At 44.1% G+C, this 21,154-nt stretch overlaps 1 protein-coding gene across 1 annotated transcript; it reads left to right on the plus strand.

Annotated features, from left to right (window-relative positions):
• The first annotated feature begins 3,907 nt into the window (after positions 1 to 3,907).
• On the plus strand, positions 3,908 to 15,841 carry nr2f6b (nuclear receptor subfamily 2, group F, member 6b). Its single transcript, XM_084163539.1, has 3 exons — positions 3,908 to 4,001; positions 11,255 to 11,836; positions 12,855 to 15,841. The coding sequence occupies exons 1-3, from the start codon at positions 3,989 to 3,991 to the stop codon at positions 13,127 to 13,129; spliced, it is 870 nt and encodes a 289-aa protein (XP_084019665.1). The 5' UTR covers positions 3,908 to 3,988; the 3' UTR covers positions 13,130 to 15,841.
• Positions 15,842 to 21,154: the final 5,313 nt, after the last annotated feature.

Consider the following 21,154-nt stretch of genomic DNA (forward strand, 5'->3'; position numbering starts at 1 on the left):
CCCATTCCTCCATGCAGATCTCCTCTAGAGCAGTGATGTTTTGGGGCTGTCGCTGGGCAACACAGACTTTCAACTCCCTCCAAAGATTTTCTATGGGGTTGAGATCTGGAGACTGGCTAGGCCACTCCAGGACATTGAAATGCTTCTTACGAAGCCACTGCTTCGTTGCCCGGGCGGTGTGTTTGGGATCATTGTCATGCTGAAAGACCCAGCCACGTTTCATCTTCAATGCCCTTGCTGATGGAAGGAGGTTTTCACTCAAAATCTCACGATACATGGCCCCATTCATTCTTTCCTTTACACGGATCAGTCGTCCTGGTCCCTTTGCAGAAAAACAGCCCCAAAGCATGATGTTTCCACCCCCATGCTTCACAGTAGGTATGGTGTTCTTTGGATGCAACTCAGCATTCTTTGTCCTCCAAACACGACGAGTTGAGTTTTTACCAAAAAGTTATATTTTGGTTTCATCTGACCATATGACATTCTCCCAATCCTCTTCTGGATCATCCAAATGCACTCTAGCAAACTTCAGACGGGCCTGGACATGTACTGGCTTAAGCAGGGGGACACGTCTGGCACTGCAGGAATTGAGTCCCTGGCGGCGTAGTGTGTTACTGATGGTAGGCTTTGTTACTTTGGTCCCAGCTCTCTGCAGGTCATTCACTAGGTCCCCCTGTGTGGTTCTGGGATTTTTGCTCACCGTTCTTGTGATCATTTTGACCCCACGGGGTGAGATCTTGCGTGGAGCCCCAGATCGAGGGAGATTATCAGTGGTCTTGTATGTCTTCCATTTCCTAATAATTGCTCCCACAGTTGATTTCTTCAAACCAAGCTGCTTACCTATTCCAGATTCAGTCTTCCCAGCCTGGTGCAGGTCTACAATGTTGTTTCTGGTGTCCTTTGACAGCTCTTTGGTCTTGGCCATAGTGGAGTTTGGAGTGTGACTGTTTGAGGTTGTGGACAGGTGTCTTTTATACTGATAACAAGTTCAAACAGGTGCCATTAATACAGGTAACGAGTGGAGGACAGAGGAGCCTCTTAAAGAAGAAGTTACAGGTCTGTGAGAGCCAGAAATCTTGCTTGTTTGTAGGTGACCAAATATTATTAATGTTATTTTCCACCATAATTTGCAAATAAATTCATAAAAAATCCTACAATGTGATTTTCTGGATTTTTTTTCCTCAATTACAGGCCTCTCTCATCTTTTTAAGTGGGAGAACTTGCACAATTGGTGGCTGACTAAATACTTTTTTTCCCCACTGTATATTTAGGCTAGTTACATTAACAGTAAACCAACGCATTTAACGAAAGACGAATGGAGATCCTAATAACCAAAACGTAGCCTACAGCGAGATGCAGCCATGCACAGCTGTCTTGCCAAACAAATAGGCCTATAGGCCTGCTTCAGCAACATATGGTACGTTTCCAATACGTACAGTTCCATTTACAACCACGAAAACAAATAGTGTACCAAGAATAACATAATAGAATTAATATATTTCTATGATGAAACATAACGATGTTCATCTACGGCCCAGGGGCGTCATTTGGGTTCTTGCATTGGAATGATATTGAATTCTGCTTACATCACGCTATACCACAATAAACATAAAAGTTCAAATGCTATTGATCAAGAAGTGACATGTTCAATAGCGTGAAATCTCCATGCACTCTACCAGCACCATGGACAGCACCCTACACACTAAAGCAATATTTTGATAAAAACCAACCAGCTAGATTGTTTCTTACCTTTTCAGAAGAGTTGCAGCATCCTTGATGCTCTCCCCGAAATCCTCTTGTAAGATCCCCCGTCAGATGCCAGTTGGATTAGTTGAGCTTTCCTCGGGTGTAGCATGCTTCTTCTGTGCTGACTGAACACGTTTGTCACATCCAATGTCCCCCTCAGTGGTTGCTGGTTTGAAACGAGGAACTCAGTAATGTCCACAATCACCGACACATACGTGCAATTTTTTGCCAGCTGCCCATCATTAACAAGTGTTGACACCTCAGTATAGCACTTACAACTTGCTTTTTCTTCCCACACGGCAGTGCATTTCAAATGCTCTTTGCTTGATGCCTGCCTAGCAAATCCTCTGGTACCATCAATAGAATTCTTCCAGTTAGAATACCCAGCTTGGGTGAAGCCTTGTCTGCGTTAGCATTGGACTCAAAACAGAACTTTCGACATGGGAAACAAAATGCTGCATCTGCAGTAACCGAGAATTCCAGCGGCTGCCTCGATGGCTCATCACTCTCCTTCTAATTTTGGCTTTGTTTGGGTACTTTGGCGGAGCCAATTTCTGATATCCATCATGGCAGTGGCAGATTAGCTGGTTCGAGCTAGCTAAATAGGCTAAAGCTAATAACACTAGTGTTTTTTACAGCTGGCTAAGAAGCTAACTAAACTCTGGAGTGGTGGGGCGTGAGGCAGAGTTGGGTGAAACAGCTTCAACGGTATACTTGACCCCTGCCTTTATAAATCAAAATAAAATATTACAGGCAGAGTCATACCACATTATTCACTTAGCCTACCACAGATGAGTAATGTTTTTTCCCGCTTTTTATGGAAACCCAAAGAAGTCATACCTAACCACCTCAGTGGCTTTCCATAGCCCCCCTATATACACCGTGGCACGCTCTTCCATTGTGCTGACACAGCGCAGCGGAGATTCCGATTTTGCGGCAACCTGTCACTCAATCATTAAAAAAATTAGCTGCCGAAATAGTCGCAACCCCTATTACTAGCCTGTTCAACCTCTCTTTCGTAACGTCTGAGATCCCCAGAGATTGGAAATCTGCCACGGTCATCCCCCTCTTCAAAGGGGGTGACACTCTAGATCCAAACTGTGACAGACCTATATCCATCCTGCCCTGCCTTTCGAAAGTATTTGAAAGCCAAGTTAACAAACAGATCACCGACCATTTCGAATCCCACCGTACCTTCTCTGCTATGCAATCCAGTTTCCGAGCTGGTCATGGGTGCACCTCAGCCACACTCAAGGTCCTAAATGATATTATAACCGCGATCGATAAAAGACAGTACTGTGCAGCCATCTTCATCGACCTGGCCAAGGCTTTAGACTCTGTCAACCACCGCATTCTTATTGGCAGACTAAATAGCCTTGGTTTCTCAAATGACTGCCTCGCCTGGTTGACCAACTACTTCTCAGATAGAGTTCAATGTGTCAAATCGGAGGACCTGTTGTCTGGACCTCTGGCAGTCTCTATGGGGGTGCCACAGGGTTCAATTCTCAGGCCGACTCTATTTTCTGTGTATATCAATGATGTCGCTCTTGCTGCTGGTGATGCTCGGATCCACCTCTATGCGGACGACACCATTTTGTATACATCTGGCCCTTCATTGGACACTGTGTTAACAAACCTCCAAACGAGCTTCAACGCCATACAACACTCCTTCCGTAGCCTCCAACTGCTCTTAAACACTAGTAAAACTAAATGCATGCTCTTCAACCGAATGCTGCTTGCACCCGCCCACCCGACTAGAATCACTACTCTCGACGGGTCTGACCTAGAGTATGTGGACAACTACAAATACCTAGGTGTCTGGTTAGACTGTAATCTCTCCTTCCAGACTCACATGAAGCATCTCCAATCAAAAGTTAGATCTAGAATCGGCTTCCTATTTCGCAACAAAGCCTCCTTCACTCATGCTGCCAAACATGCCCTCGTAAAACTGACTATCCTACCGATCAGGGGAGGGAGGGAGGGAGGGAGGGAGAGAGAGAGAGAGAGAGAGAGAGAGAGAGAGAGAGAGAGAGAGAGAGAGAGAGAGAGAGAGAGAGAGAGAGAGAGAGAGAGAGAGAGAGAGATAAAATTGTAGAGAGAATTACATTATGATAACACGTTCTATGTTCTAAGTTCTATGTCTAATGTTCTGTTGTGCAGGTCGAATCGAGAATGCCAGATAGACCAGCATCACCGCAACCAGTGCCAATACTGCCGTCTGAAGAAATGCTTCCGTGTTGGTATGCGCAAAGAAGGTAACTGTCCTATTTTACCTATTGCACAACATCTCTGCAAGTCAGAATATGCCTAAAGCAGAGACCTATCCAAATGTTCCATATATCATAACTGACTGCATCAAGATCGTTTTTTCAAAAACATGCCCCTGCCATTATAAACAGAGCTGACATTTCACAACTCTGTCAGTTGGCCAAAATATTTACATATTTACACTGTAAACTACATCAAGCTCAATTTTAAAATCCCTAAAGCTATTGTAAGGTGTTAATGGGTGAGGAAAACTGTCTCAGAGTTTCATATACAGTTGAAGTCGGAAGTTTACATACACTTAGGTTGGAGTCATTAAAACTCGTTTTTCAACCACTCCACACATTTCTTGTTAACAAACTATAGTTTTGGAAAGTCGGTTAGGACATCTACTTTGTGCATGACACAAGTAATTTTTCCAACAATTGTTTACAGACAGATTATTTCACTTATAATTCACTGTATCACAATTCCAGTGGGTCAGAAGTTTACATACACTAAGTTGACTGTGCCTTTAAACAGCTTGGAAAATTCCAGAAAATGATGTCATGGCTTTAGAAGCTTCTGATAGGCTAATTGACATAATTTGAGTCAATTGGAGGTGTACCTGTGGATGTATTTCAAGGCCTACCTTCAAACTCAGTGCCTCTTTGCTTGACATCATGGGAAAATCAATTGTAGACCTCCACAAGTCTGGTTCATTCTTGGGAGCAATTTCCAAACACCTGAAGGTACCGCGTTCATCTGTACAAACAATAGTACGCAAGTATAAACACTATGGGACCACGCAGCTGTCATACCGCTCAGAAAGGAGACGCGTTCTGTCTCCTAGAGATGAACGTACTTTGGTGCGAAAAGTGCAAATCAATCCCAGAACAACAGCAAAGGACCTTGTGGAGATGCTGGAGGAAACAGGTACAAAGTATCTATATCCACAGTAAAACGAGTCCTATATCGAAATAACCTGAATGGCCGCTCAGCAAGGAATAAGCCACTGCTCCAAAACTGCCATAAAAAAGACAGACTACGGTTTGCAACTGCACATGGGGACAAAGATCGTACTTTTTGGAGAAATTTCCTCTGGTCTGATGAAACAAAAATAGAACTGTTTGGCCATAATGACCATTGTTATGTTTGGAGGTTAAAGGGGGCTGCTTGCAAGCCGAAGAACACCATCCCAACTGTGAAGCACGGGGTTGGCAGCATCATGCTGTGGGGGTGCTTTGCTGCAGGAGGAACTGGTGCACTTCACAAAACAGATGGCATCATGAGGAAGGAAAATGATGTGGATATATTGAAGCAACATCTCAAGACATCAGTCAGGAAGTTAAAGCTTGGTCGCAAATGGTCTTCCAAATGGACAATGACCCCAAGCATACTTCCAAAGTTGTGGCAAAATGGCTTAAGGACAACAAAGTCAAGGTATTGGAGTGGCCATCACAAAGCCCTGACCTCAATCCTATAGAACATTTGTGGGCAGAACTGAAAAAGCGTGTGCGAGCAAGGAGGCCAACAAACCTGACTCAGATACACCAGCTCTGTCAGGAGGAATGGGACAAAATTCACCCGACTTATTGTGAGAAGCTTGTGGAAGGCTACCTGAAACGTTTGACCCAAGTTAAACAATTTAAAGGCAATGCTACCAAATGCTAATTGAGTGAATGTAAACTTCTGACCCACTGGGAATGTGATGAAAGTAATAAAAGCTGAAATATATCATTCTCTTTACTATTATTCTGACATTTCACATTCTTAAAATAAAGTGGTGATCCTAACTGACCTAAGACAGGGAATTTTTACTAGGATTAAATGTCAGGAATTGTGAAAAACTGAGTTTAAATGTATTTGGCTAAGGTGTATGGAAACTTCCGACTTCAACTGTAAATGCAAACATGTTTTATACTTAATTCATGTAGCATAGTATTTGTAAACCAGTTTAGCTCTATCCTTCTTTGCCCTCTCTCTAACCAACATATTCTTGACCCCTAGTCTCTAAGTACCTCCACTACGTAGTACGTATCATTCAGGGCTAGGCGGCAGAGGCATTTCCCAGGCAGTGTGAAGGTTAAATAACCGAGCCAGCCACCCTAGCTGTCATATGTATTCTGCTTTGAGCTGACACCAGTCCAGAGCTATATTCAGCAGGGATATTCATGCAGGGGTCTGAGTGACCCAACAACAGCACTGACGCAGCCAGGCCACAGTGTTTCCACATTACCTGGAAACGCTTGGATCACCTTCGCCGGTTGACGGATCCAGCTTGAGGTGTCAATAAATAAAATACTTCCCCCTCCCCAACGATAAAAGTATTTTGACACGACCCTCCCCTTGTACTGAAAAAAACATTGGACACCCTCCCCGTCCTCCCTCACAATAGTGTTTACAGCCACAAATACATTACATTACCAAAAGTATGTGGACACCTGCTAGTCGAACATCTCATTCCAAAATCATGAGCATTAATATGGAGTTGGTCCCCCCTTTGCTGCTATAACAGCCTCCACTCTTCTGGGAAGGCTTTCCACTAGATGTTGGAACATTGCTGCAGGGATTTGTTTCCATTCAGCCACAAGAGCGTTGGTGAGGTCGAGCACTGATGTTGGGCGATTAGGCCTGGCTCGAAGTCGGCGTTCCAATTCATCCCAAAGGTGTTCGATGGGGTTGAGGTCAGGGCTCTGTGCAGTCCAGTCAAGTTCTTCCACACCGATCTCAACAAACCATTTCTGTATGGACCTCGCTTTGTGCACGGGGGCATTGTCATGCTGAAACAGGAAAGGGCCTTTCCCAAACTGTTGCCACAAAGTTGGAAGCACAGAAATGTTTAGAATGTCATTGTATGCTGTAGAGCAGGGGTGTCAAACGTACGGCCCGCGGGCCGGATCAGGCCCGCAAACGGGTTTAATCCGGCCCGCGAGATGATTTTGAAAAAAAAAAAAAAAAATTTTTTATTTTATTTATTTTTTAAGTATAAAAATGCATTGCAATTTTTCAATAAAATAAACTGCTGTTCCAATTGCGTCCACTGGATGGCGCAATAGCAATTGTGTTAAGCAAGCAAACTGTTTATACCGGGGCAGAGCAAGTAGGTCAAGCACGTGCAGCCAATGAGCTACTTTGTTTTGCCCGCGATATTTATTACGGCTTCTACTTTTAACATTATGTGCTTTGGCACCCTCATTGCCCCAATATGTCTCTGTCAAAAAAGAGAAAAGTGGACGCAGAGTGCAGAGTGTTCCAAAAAAAATGGTCATCCTATTTAATCACGGAATTGAATGGGAAAGCTGTATGTTTGGTGTGTTCAGAGCATGTTGCAGTGCTGAAAGAATATAACCTTCGTCGCCACTATGTGAGTCTTCATGCCGACAAATATGACAACTTTCAAGGACAGCGTAGATGAGAGAAGGTGAATGAACTGTTGGCGGGTCTGAAGAAACAGCAGTCTGTGTTTACTCACAGCCGAGACATCAGTGACGCTGCAGTGAAAGCTAGCTACCTCATTGCTAATGAAATCGCAGTGGCTTCAAAACCATTTAGTGAGGGTGAATTTGTAAAAACATGCATGATGAAGGCAGCGGAGATTGTGTGCCCTGAAAAGCGGCAGGCTTTTGCAAATATCAGCCTGACAAGAAACACAGTTGCAGACAGGATTTCCGATCTTTCAGTGGATTTGGACAGCCAGTTGAAGCAAAAAGTAAAGTCATTTATTGCGTTTTCGGTTGCAATTGATGAAAGCACGGACATTACAGATGTTGCACAACTGGCCATTTTTTCATCCGCGGAGTTGATGACACATTGACCGTCACGAGGAGTTCGTGGAGTTGGTGCCGATGACAGATACAACGACAGCAGCTGATATTTTTACCGCGCTCGTCGGCGCGCTGGACAGGGTCGGAGTGGACTGGTCCCGCGCTGTCAGCCTGGCTACAGATGGTGCGCCCTCAATGATCGGGAAAAAAGCAGGCGTTGTGACAAAGTTCAGAGAGAAAGTGCAATCTGCAAATGGAGGACGTGATTTTTTGACTTTTCACTGTATTTTGCACCAGGAGGCTTGTGTTGCAAGTCATTAAAGATGGATAACGTCATGAAGGTGGTCATCCAAACTGTTCATTTCATCCGATCCAGAAGCCTGAATCACCGTCAGTTTGACAGCCTTCTCAGAGAGAAAGACCACATCTATGGCCTGCCATACCACACTGAGGTAAGATGGTTAAGCCGAGGTGCTGTGCTGAGGCGTTTCTTTGATTTACGAGAAGAAATTGAACAGTTCATGGAAGAAAAGGGCAAACCAGTGTTAGAATTTCATTCCGCAGAATGGATGCCGGACCTTGCATTTATGGTGGATGTTACAGAGCACCTGAATAACTTGAACAAACAGCTGCAAGGGCGCAACAAAGTTGTCACGCAGTATTATGACAGCATACGTTCTTTCAAGTTGAAGCTGTCATTGTGGGAGATGCAACTTGCCGGTGGTGATGCAGCTCACTTCCCCTGTCTGAAAAATGTGTGCGCGACCCAACATGTGGCAGACATGAAGCGGTTCAAAGATAAAATAACTGGACTGTTACGGGAGTTTGAGCAATGCTTTCAGATTTATGTTTTTATGTTGATGTGCTATTGTTTTTAATTGATTTTATTTTATTTGTATATTTAACCTATTCTTGACTCTGTGGTTCTTGCACTTGTTTGGGGAACAGGATTTCATTATTTTTATCTACATTTCTGCCTGAGAAATGACACCCTGATATAGTTCTGTGATCTGTGATATACTTCTGTGAATCACTGAGGCATTGTGTGTTTGTGTGTTCTTTGTCCTCAGAACTTTCAAATAACTTGAGGTGTTTTATGATTAATAGTGATGTTGTGCTTTTGGACACTGTCCTCAGGCTCCAGCTTTATGTTGTATGTTGATCGTATTAAAACAAAGAAAACAATCTGAAGTTGTTGTTTTTAAGTTATATATACCATGATTTTTCCGGTCCGGCCCACTTGGGAATAGATTTTCCTCCATGTGGCCCCTGAGCTAAAATGAGTTTGACACCCCTGCTGTAGAGTTAAGATTTCCCTTCACTAGAACTAAGGGGCCTAGCCCGAACCATGAAAAACAGCTCCAGACCACTATTCCTCCTCCACCAAGGAATGCCGAGTGTTGCAACCGAGGACAGACGATTTTTACGTGCTACGCGCTTCAGCACTCGGCATTCCCATTCTGTGAGCTTGTGTGGCCTACCACTTCGCGGCTGAGCCGTTGTTGCTCCTAGAGGTTTCCACTTCACAATAACAGCACTTACAGTTGACCAGGGCAGCTCTAGAGGGGCAGAAATTTGACGAACTGAAAGGTGGCATCCTAATGTATGACGGTGCCACGTCGAAAGTTACTGAGCTCTTCAGTAAGGCCATTCTACTGCCAATTTTTGTCTATGGAGATTGCATGGCTGTGTGCTCGATTTTATACACCTGCCAGCAGCTGGTGTGGCTGAAATAGCAGAATCCACTCATTTGAAGGGGTGTCCACATACTGTACTTTTGTATATATAGTGTAACTATAGCTACCCTGTTTATAAATATGGATATCGACTTTGACACTTCAGCATGCGCCATGCAGGCTACGGGCCAGAAGGTTGAGGGTTCGCCAAGCACCACGGACGAGCTAACTCTCCTTGCATGTTTCATTAGACACTACGATCAGAGGTGCTAGGTCAGCGTTTCCCAAGCTCGATCAGAGGTGCTAGGTCAGCGTTTCCCAAGCTCGGTCCTTGGAACCCCAAAGGGTGCACGTTTGTTTTTTGCCCTAACACCACACAGCCGATTTAAATTATCAAAGCTTGATGATTAGTTGATTATTTGAATCAGCTGTGTAGTGTTAGGGCAAAAACCAAAATATGCACCCAGCGGGCCCCCAGGACTGAGTATGGGAAACGCTGGTCTACAGCTCTGTCAGCACATCTTTCTTCTTGCAAGAAAACCCTGAGCTAGGTGGAAATCCGATTTTCAACAGTTTGATGCTATATTTACAAATCTATAAAATATATGCAACAAATGTTCCACCAATGCACCACAACCAATAAGCAAAGCATACCGACTTCGGGCGCTTCAACACCACATTCTTCACAGTTTGGTTGCTGGAATTATATTTTGGATGAACATGTGCAGGTAGCCTACAGGGTAATTTAAAAAAATAGCCTAATCAGATTAAAACATTGTGAGTGGTTGTGTTTATGTCACACAAATATTTATTTTTACATTTTAGTCATTTTAGCAGACGCTCTTATCCAGAGCGACTTACAGTTAGTGAGTGCATACATTATTTTATTTTTCATACTGGCCCCCCGTGGGAATTGAACCCACAACCCTGGCGTTGCAAACGCCATGCTCTACCAACTGAGCTACATCCCTGGGAGCGTGATGATCCGCAACAGACAGCACATCTCAGTATGTCTCTCTAGACCTGTAGTAGACCCACAACTGATCCAAATGAAATGAATGGAAGGAAATATTCAAATTACAGGGCTTTTGCGCCGTTATTCAAATGACATTTTCAATGCAGTTTACAGCCTAGAGTAGAATTTTGTACTCACTTGAAAACCATCATGCAATTATTTGTTGCAAGGCCAGTCTAGGTAGGATAGTTGTATTGTCCCTAAACAAGATCATTAGGGGAGCTTTTTGAGCTGCGTGTCTCCTGTCTTCACTGTTCTTTCATGGCCAATGATGCACCTGGCCTCTCTGCTTATATTGAAAATGTGTGCAGCTTTTAATGATTTTATGTGTGGTATGATTGCTAGTTAGCATATTATAGATCTGGACAAACAATCCACCTACCACTATTGTCACTATGAATGGTGGATAGAGGGCAGGATAGCAGTTAGACTAGACTATATTGACCTGGTGGTGTAGTAAAAGTTAGGGCGGGGAAAAACATAAGGGAAGTACCAAAACACCTTGATATAGGGGAGGCGCATGCAAGCAGATGAGAAAATGTGTCTAGGGTGGAAGAAATGGTGATCTAGTAAATCCTGCAGAAGATTCAATGTAAACAAGGGAAAAATTCACTCCCCTCCCCAAATCAACAAAACAAACTGAAACAACCCTCCCCAAAGCAACAAAACAAAGTGGAACAACCCTCCCCAAAGCAAAACAAAAGTGAAACAACCCTCCCCAAAACCCTCCCCTGTTTTATATTATCCTCTATAACCTCTACAAAGCCCTTTCTCTCCCCCTCTCCTCCATCTCTCTCTCCCTCCAGCAGTCCAGCGTGGACGCATCCCTCCGTCCCACTCAGGCATCAGTCCCACTTCTCTGGTCGGCGGAGGAGGCGGTACTGGGGCCGGGCCAGTAGGGGGCGAATTCTTCAATGGCCAGCCTGTGTCTGAGCTCATCTCCCAGCTGCTCCGTGCCGAACCCTACCCCAGCAGCCGCTACGCCCCCCAGTACGGCCAGCAGCAGCAGATGCAAGGCGCTGGAGGAGGCTCCGTAATGGGCATCGACAACATCTGCGAGCTGGCGGCGCGCCTCCTCTTCAGCACCATCGAGTGGGCCAGGAACATCCCTTACTTCCCTGAGCTGCCCGTCTCTGAGCAGGTGGCTCTGCTGAGACTGAGCTGGAGCGAGCTGTTCATCCTGAATGCAGCCCAGTCTGCCCTGCCGCTACACATGGCTCCTCTGCTGGCCGCCGCCGGCTTCCACTCCTCGCCCATGTCAGCAGAGAGGGTGGTGTCCTTCATGGACCAGGTGAGGGTGTTCCAGGACCAGGTGGACAAGCTGACCCGGCTTCAGGTGGACTCAGCAGAGTACAGCTGCCTCAAGGCCATCTCCCTCTTGTCTCCAGGTCAGTGTACTGGTTGGTCATCACTCAAAGGCCCAAACCAAAACCCCTATACAGACACTGGGAGATGAATTCACCTTTTAGCAGGACAATAACCTAAAACACAAGGCCAAATCTACACTTGAGTTGTTTACCAAGAAGACAGTGAATGTTCCTGAGTGGCCGAGTTACAGTTTTGACATAAATCTGCTTGAAAATCAATGGCAAGACCTGGAAATGGTTGTCTAGCGATTATCAAAAAACAATTTGACAGAGCTTGAAGAATGTTGAAAAGAATAATGAGCAAATGTTGCACAATCCAGATTTGGAAAGCTCTTAGACTTACCCAGAAAGACTCACAGTTGTAATCTCTGCCAAAGGTGATTCTAACATGTATTGACGCAGTGGTTTGAATATTTATCTAATCAAGATATATTAGTGTTTTATTTGTCATGATTTCTTTTTTTCCAAATGTCAGAATTTTTCTTCCACGTTAGAGTATTTTGTGTAGATAGTTGACAAGAAATGACAATTAAATCAATTTTAATCCCACTTTGTAACAACAACATTTGGAAAAAATCAGGGGGGTGTGAATACTTCCTGAAGACGCTCAGATTAGAAAGAGATAATACAGGAGGAAGTGGGATACAGGCCCAGGCTCACAGCTTTGGAAGGAGTGTTCCTTTTACTCCCACTAGTATTTAAATCTAAACTAAATGAGTCATGCAGATTCTAAGGTCAGTCTGTAGGTCAACATTTCTCATATGAACAGCCTTTTAAAGCATTGTAGCTCTGTCCATATGAGAAATATTGACCTACACCTCTGCAATAGCACAACTAATCTTTCAATCAGTCTCATTGATCTCAAGTCATTATATTCTCCTGCCTGCGTTCTGCACTATAGCACTGACCATTGTTGAACTTCTGATTTACTTTAAATCCATGCTTACATCTGTCTGTCTGTGTGTGTGTGTGTGTGTTAAATCCATGCTTACGTCTGTCTGTCTGTGTCTGTGTGTGTGTCCGCTGTTGTCCTCTTCAGATGCGTGCGGGCTGACAGACCCCGTCCACGTGGAGTCTCTGCAGGAGAAGGCCCAGGTGGCTCTGATGGAGTACGAGAGGATGCAGTATCCGGGTCAGCCCCAGCGCTTCGGCCGTCTGCTCCTCCGCCTGCCTGCCCTCAGGGCCGTGCCAGCTAACCTCATCTCCCAGCTGTTCTTTATGCGCCTGGTTGGCAAGACGCCCATCGAGACCCTCATCAGGGACATGCAGCTGTCTGGGAGCTCCATTAGCTGGCCCTACGTCCCAGGGCAGTGAGGACAGGAGGCTGGGACACACAGGACCCTGGAGGAACCTACGTCCCTGGGCAGTGAGGACAGGAGGCTGGGACACACAGGACCCTGGAGGAACCTACGTCCCTGGGCAGTGAGGACAGGAGGCTGGGACACACAGGACCCTGGAGGAACCTACGTCCCTGGGCAGTGAGGACAGGAGGCTGGGGGACACAGGACCCTGGAGAAACCTACGTCCCTGGGCAGTGAGGACAGGAGGCTGGGACACACAGGACCCTGGAGGAACCTACGTCCCTGGGCAGTGAGGACAGGAGGCTGGGACACACAGGACCCTGGAGGAACCTACGTCCCTGGGCAGTGAGGACAGGAGGCTGGGACACACAGGACCCTGGAGGAACCTACGTCCCTGGGCAGTGAGGACAGGAGGCTGGGACACACAGGACCCTGGAGGAACCTGGAACCTAGAATGAGATGGAGAGGGATTAGCCAGTGATGTCATAAATGTCTAAATTCTTGAGGACGTAGTACTTTATTGCTACTCACTCACAGAGAGTCACACATTGAGCTTCCAGTGAATGCAGCTGGAACCAAACCATTGGTAGTTTAGCTGTCCCGTGTGTATTCCAAGGAAATGATACATTTGTCTTGACCTCTCTATATGGCCTCTCTACCACAGAACAGGGCTCTGGAACACAGAACAGGGCTCTGGAACACAGAACAGTGCTCTGAAACACAGAACAGGGCTCTGGAACACAGAACAGGGCTCTGAAGCACAGAACAGGGCTCTGGAACACAGAACTGGGCTCTGGAACACAGAACAGGGCTCTGGAACACAGAACAGGGCTCTGAAGCACAGAACAGGGCTCTGGAACACAGAACAGGGCTCTGAAACACAGAACAGTGCTCTGAAACACAGAACAGGGCTCTGGAACACAGAACAGGGCTCTGGAACACAGAACAGGGCTCTGAAGCACAGAACTGGGCTCGGGAACACAGAACAGGGCTCGGGAACACAGAACAGGGCTCTGAAACACAGAACAGGGCTCTGAAACACAGAACAGGGCTCTGAAGCACAGAACAGGGCTCTGAAACACAGAACAGGGCTCTGAAGCACAGAACAGGGCTCTGAAACACAGAACTGGGCTCTGGAACACAGAACAGGGCTCTGAAACACAGAACAGGGCTCTGAAACACAGAACAGGGCTCTGAAGCACAGAACAGGGCTCTGAAACACAGAACAGGGCTCTGAAACACAGAACTGGGCTCTGAAACACAGAACAGGGCTCTGAAACACAGAACTGGGCTCTGGAACACAGAACAGGGCTCTGAAACACAGAACAGGGCTCTGGAACACTGACCTGGGCTCTGAAACACAGAACAGGGCTCTGGAACACTGACCTGGGCTCTGAAACACAGAACAGGGCTCTGAAACACAGAACAGGGCTCTGAAACACAGAACAGGGCTCTGGAACACAGAACAGGGCTCTGAAACACAGAACAGGGCTCTGGAACACAGAACTGGGCTCGGGAACACAGACTGTAACTAAAGGCCCAGTGCCACTACTACCTCCATCCCCATGACCCCCAACGTGACCCTGTCTGACCCCAGGCTCTGTGTGGCTCTCTGGCTGCTGTGTTAGGCCCCTGGATCTCATATGGGACCCTATTCCCCATATTGCATAGGGCTCTGGTATACAAAAGTAGTGCACTATAAAGGGAATAGGGTGTGATTTGAGATTCAGCCATAAGGATTATGATGCCACAGTCATGCCACATACTGCTATTGTATGCTGTTTTGTCCTGAACCCTGTATGTAAATCGTTGGGTTTGATTTACATTAATGTTGAGCTTATAGTGGAACATGTAATGTATACATTATGCATATGTGGTCATGTAAATCTTTGAATGTTATGCAAATACAGGGCTCTCCCCATAGTATAAGCAATAGCATAAATGCTACAGTACATGCTATGGTGCCGAACACTGGCACAAGCTAGCAGAGGTGTATGTATATGATAGATAACCCCTCACACACATCCTGAGTCCAACGAGTCACTCGTCTTATACATTATTACCTCAAGTTTTATACCAATGACAGAGCTTGAATAGTGGATTACCTGATCATAGAACCCTTGTATTCTTAAACGGAACTAAGAACCCTCCACGATGTGATCGATGACAAACACAAAGGGATCAAAGCATCGTACACACCAGCATTATTTCATTAGCCTGAAAGTAAACTAACTGTAGGGTCGACCCTTGTCATAAGGCCTATTGGAAGGCTAGGTGGAGCCATGACCATATTGTTTAGACCTGTCCAGTTCCTTCAGATCTGGAACACTGAAGGGTAGGGGCTAGGGGAAAGGGGTTGCTTTCGGATCAGACATTTCATGTGATCGTCATACAATGTAACTAAAGGTACTGACCCCTTTAAGGACTAAAGGGTATGCAGTGTATTGACAGTTACACTGTGGTACAGTGTACAAGGTTATGTGCATGCTCTTAGCGATATTGCCCTGGACTGCAATACGATGTGACTATGCTTTTTTTAGCCAAATGACTTACTCAGAGTGAACATATGAATACTGAAATCCAATAATCTGTTTTACTCTGATGGGATTTTGACTAGCGACTTGTGTAGTTCTACATAAGAATCAAAATGTAAAGAAAATTGCTATTGCTGACCTTGGTTATTTTTGCATTACTAGAAATAAAGTACCTTACTGTGGTTGATTTGACATTGCTTTCAGTTAGTGACTGATAGACAGACCATCAACAAAGCAGGACAACAGGTATCATTAAGATGGCATTGCTGTGTTAATAGTGGCATAACTGCTTTAATACCAGGGGTTGGAACCAGTTCAGTGAACAGAATCAGAACCGGGAACCTAAGTTATCTATACTGTTCCGGAACTGAACTGTTATTTTAAAAGCATGGGAACCGGTTAACCTTTTACTGCAGTGGGCTAAATCAGGGTCACACGGAGTGTTTCTTGGTAGTCTTAAACAAATCTACTTAGAAACAAAAGTATACACCTCACACACATGGTTATGGGCTTAAAAAAAGAAGACACCTGTACCATGTCAGATATAGAGTTGGAATGTATTCAATTTTGAGTTTGCATCCCAATAGTACACTTTATATGCACATCACAGAAGACTGCAATATAACAAAACTGTTTGACATAGAAACACTGAATTTTAGGCAGCTTTTAAAAAATTATGTTTATTAATTATGAAAAATATGAATAACATTTCACCCATGAGGCCACTAGATCATTTGACTGCAGGAAAGGGCTACTAACGTTATTTTACGTTCTGGCCTTTTTTCCACCGCCTATGCTAAGCCTTCACTCTGCCTGCCAGCTCAACATCTTTGCCAATGTGTGTGAGTGTAGGCTACCTGCCCCTCCCCCTCCAAAGCATAGTCTACTGTAGCCCCTCCCCCTCCGAAGCATAGTCTACTGTAGCCCCTCCCCCTCCGAAGCATAGTCTACGGTAGCCCCTCCCCCTCTGAAGCATAGTCTACTGTAGCCCCTCCCCCTCTGAAGCATAGTCTACTGTAGCCCCTCCCCCTCTGAAGCCTAGTCTACTGTAGCCCCTCCCCCTCCGTGACATAGTCTACTGTAGCCCTCCCCCTCCGAAACTTAGTCTACTGTAGCCCCTCCCCCTCCACGGCATAGGCTACTGTAGCCCCTCCCCCTCCAAAACTTAGTCTACTATAGCCCCTCCCCCTCCGAAGCATGATCTATTGTATCCTACTGACGTTACAAGCGTGATTCAGAAATTAGGGAGAGAGATTTTTAATTAGAGAAGAATGGTTTGACTTTTTCAATGCTAGTTAAGGATACTATAGTTATCACGCTTCACATTGGATTTATTAACTGTAAAAAGGTAAGACTTGTTTTATTTTAATTCTGGTGCCGCTCTGCACACACAAGCTTGTTAGCTAGCTAGCTCTGGTCCAACGTTAAGCCAACTCTCTGAAGTTCAAAGACATTCAAAGTTCCTTCATAGTAGCCGCTCCTCCGTAGGTATAATTCTGTGGGCCTACAGTGTCTTCAGAAAGTATTCACACCCCCCTTGTTCTTTTCCACATTTTGTTGTGTTACAGCATGAATTTAAAATCGATTAAATGTAGATTTTGTGTCACTGATCTACACACAATACCCCATAATGTCAAAGTGGAATTATGTTAAAATATATATATATATATATATATATATATATGAAAAGCTGAAATGTCTTGAGTCAATAAGTATTCAACCCCTTTGTTATGGAAAGCCTAAATAACTTCAGGAATAAAAATGTGCCTAACAAGTCAGATAATAAATTGCATGGATTAACTCTGTTTGCAATCATGGTGTTTAACATGATTTTTTGACATGACTACCGCATCTCTGTACCCCACACATACAACTATCTGTAAGGTCCTTCAATCAAGCAGTGAATTTCAAGCAGATTCAACAACAAAGACCAGGGAGGTTTTCCAATGCTTCTCAAAGAAGGGCACCTATTGGTAGATGGTTAAAAAAAAAGCAGATATTGAACATCTCTTTGAGCATGGTGAGGTTATTACACTTTGGATGGTGTATCAATACACCCAGTCACTACAAAGATGCAGGCGTCCTTCCTAACTCAGTTGATGGAGAGGAAGGAAACCGCTCAGGGATTTCACCACGAGGCCAATGGTGATTTTAAACCAGTTACAGAGTTAAATGGCTGTGACAGGAGAAAACTGAGGATGGATCAACAACATTGTAGTTACTCCACAATACTAACCTAAATGACATAGTGAAAAGAAGGAAGCCTGTACAGAATACAAATATTCTAAAACATGCATCCTGTTTGCACTAAAGTAATACTGCAAAAAATTTGTCAAAGCAATACAATTTTGTCCTGAATACAAAGTGTTATGTTTGGGGCAAACCCAATACAACACATTACTGAGTACCACTCTCCATATTTTCAAACATAGTGGTGGCTGCATCATGTTATGGGTATGCTTGTCATCGTTAAGGATAAAAAGGAAACGGAATAGAGCTAAGCACATCCAAAATCCTAGAGGAAAACCTGGTTCAGTCTGCTTTCCACCAGACACTGGGAGACAAATTCACCTTTCAGCAGGACAATAACCTAAAAGGACAAATCTACACTGGAGTTACTTACCAAGATGACATTGAATGTACCTGAGTGGCCTAGTTACAGTTTTCAATTAAATCGGTTTGAAAATCTATGGCAAGACTTGAAAATGGCTGTATACCAAGGATTGATGCAGGAGGATGAATTTCAGTTTATTTTTCTGTCTTTAATGAATATGTATGTAAATGTTAATTGAATGGATTTAAATGCCAGGCTGTAAGGAAGCAAAAAATTGGCTAAGAGGGTGGACACTTTTTACAAGCACTATCTCCCTCACACGGCTGATGACATTCAAACTGATATCAGCGGCATAAGGCAATTTCACCGATGCATCATTTGACCATTGAAGCAACGTTTAACAGGGATTGGTACTCACAATAATTTAACCACAAGTGCAAATTACTACCAAGCTTATCGCGTTTCTGGTGCTGGGAGTTAGGCTAGGGCCCAACAATCAACACAGTGGGAAAATAATGATTCACTGAGCAGAATTAACAGAGACTTTCGAACGCAAACCAGTAAGTACTGTAGCTGATATTTGATTTATGCTAATTACTAGTAATCAACAGTAGCATTAAGGTACTGTTTGATTGTGTTACGTAATAAAAAATAATAAAAAATAAATATATATATTCAGACCCCTTGACTTTTTCCACATTTTGTTACGTTACAGCCTTATTCTAAAATTGATTAAATTGCTTTATTTTCCCTCATCAATCTTCACACACTACCCCATAATGCAAAGCAAAAACAGGTTTTTATGTTTGCTAATAAAAAATTGAATACATACGTATTCAGACCTTATACTCAGTACTTTGTTGAAGCACCTTTGCCAGCGATTACAGCATCGAGTCTTCTTGGGTATGATGCTACAAGCTTGGCACACCTGTATTTGGGGAGTTTCTCTATCATCATCAAAACACACTCCTTTTTCTTTCCTTCTGTTTTGTAGATGGGCCTTCAACTGCAGGCAGCTTCTCCAGCAGTAGCTCACCCAGCGGTTCCTCTAAAGGCACGTTACCATAGAGAAGTTAGAGGATGTGGCAGCAGGGCATGTTTACAAAATCAACAACTACCTTGATGACATGTACACACCAAGGAACATCGACGTCATTATGAAGGAAGTGGATAAAATATGAGGCCACACAATTCCCTATAGCCTCCTTGGAAACAACTATGAGCATTTTGTTACTTACCTACGTAGCCGAGGAAGTGGTGCTAGTAGCCGCGGAAGTGCTGCTAGTAGCCGCGGAAGTGCTGCTAGTAGCCGCGGAAGTGCTGCTAGTAGCCGCAGAAGTGCTGCTAGTAGCCGCGGAAGTGCTGCTAGTAGCCGCGGAAGTGCTGTTAGGAAGTGCTGCTAGTAGCTGCGGAAGTGCTGCTAGTAGCCATGCTAGAAAATAGGTTTATTGGGTGTCCCATGAGTCCATGTGGAAATGTCAGTAATGCCAGATGTCCTTCCAGAGTCAAATTAATAAAGTACAATCTCAAAGGCCAATGTGGTTGTGTGGTCATTTCCCCCTCAAAGCAAGCAGAAGTATTTCAAAGTAATAGTTGATTAGGCTACTTGATGTTTAAAGGGTTTATGTATTAGGCTACTTTTTGTTCATCAGGTCTACATTGACTATTTTCATGTAAACTGTTACCAAATATTCTGTCAATGTATTAGGTCCATTTTTACTTTAACGGCCAGATTGCCTGACCCAGATTGAACCTACTCCTGAACTAAATACCAGGGTCAATGGGATATTTTAAGTGATTCTTAGTCCAGGTCTAGGCTTAATTTGGGTCTGTGAAAAGCACCTTTAAATGTTCTGAACTTGTTCCTTGCATACAGTAACATAAAAGGTTTTTGATGATATCAAGATTGTTACGTTCCCCAGCAAGAAAACCAAATAATGTCGCTCAAACAGAAGGGGGAACTAACAAAGAGTCACTGACAACAACCAAAATGAAACAGGAGGGGTTTTAGGAGGGGTTCTGAAAGACACTCATGGGGGGGGTCCGCTGAAAGTTGACTAGCAACAACAACTGGGACCTAAAAGACGCCCACCATGAGCACCCACTAAATTTGCCCAGGAAGAGGCAAAGAAAAAGAAAAAAACACACCAAACTTAAAGACAGGAAGCAAACCAAAACGTTTAGCAAAATAAAAACAGGGAAGATCAGACAAAGGAATGTTTTTCCAGAAATCAAATAGGGAGCGCCAACTAAAGGTGATGGACCCTCCACATCTCAAAACAATTGGAGCACTTGGCCAACACATAATGACTAACGAGGTGACACCAATCGGTGCACCCCTACGCGCAAACATGATATACGGGCTAAAGTCCAACCTCAAAACATAAATGGAAAAAACAAAAACCTGTAACAAGATGACGATGTTTATCTACATTAAATAAAGATTACAAATGTTAAGGTCCTGAGTACCAAATCATGAGATATTCTGCTAAATGTTCTATACAACAGGTTTTCCAGACGACCAACAGGGGGCTGTAACAGTTTTACTTCCTGTGTATGGTCATCAATGTGCCAGTGTGATTGAGAATAAATAACTCCTAAAATATTTTAAAATACCAGATTAATCTTTTATGCATGTAGCCATGTTATATCTCTGAAAATGTTGAAGATTACAAACCCCAAACAAGTCCTAAAAGAAGACTTGAGGACTGGCTTCATGTTAGAACACTGACTGATCTTGTATTGTCTACATGGCCCCCTCTATTGGCCAATCATATGAGGTACATTGTATTGTGCTTAATCAATATCCGCTTTAGCCATAGACACAGGAAGTAGGGGTGCTGAGGGTGCTGCAGCACACAACCCAGTCTCTCATTAATTATGTACCATAAGTACAAGTATTATTTTATTTTAATTAGTTATGTGAAGTGCTTTATCATCTTGTAAACTG

This window comes from Coregonus lavaretus (genome assembly GCF_964263955.1).
Source record: "Coregonus lavaretus genome assembly, chromosome: 6".
Taxonomy (NCBI): Eukaryota; Metazoa; Chordata; class Actinopteri; order Salmoniformes; family Salmonidae; genus Coregonus; species Coregonus lavaretus.

What these genes read in the sequence shown, in the direction of transcription:
- nr2f6b (XM_084163539.1), top strand. An exon ending in CATCTCCCTCTTGTCTCCAG is followed by an intron (nt 11,837 to 12,854) that starts GTCAGTGTACTG and finishes TGTCCTCTTCAG; the next exon opens with ATGCGTGCGGGCTGACAGAC.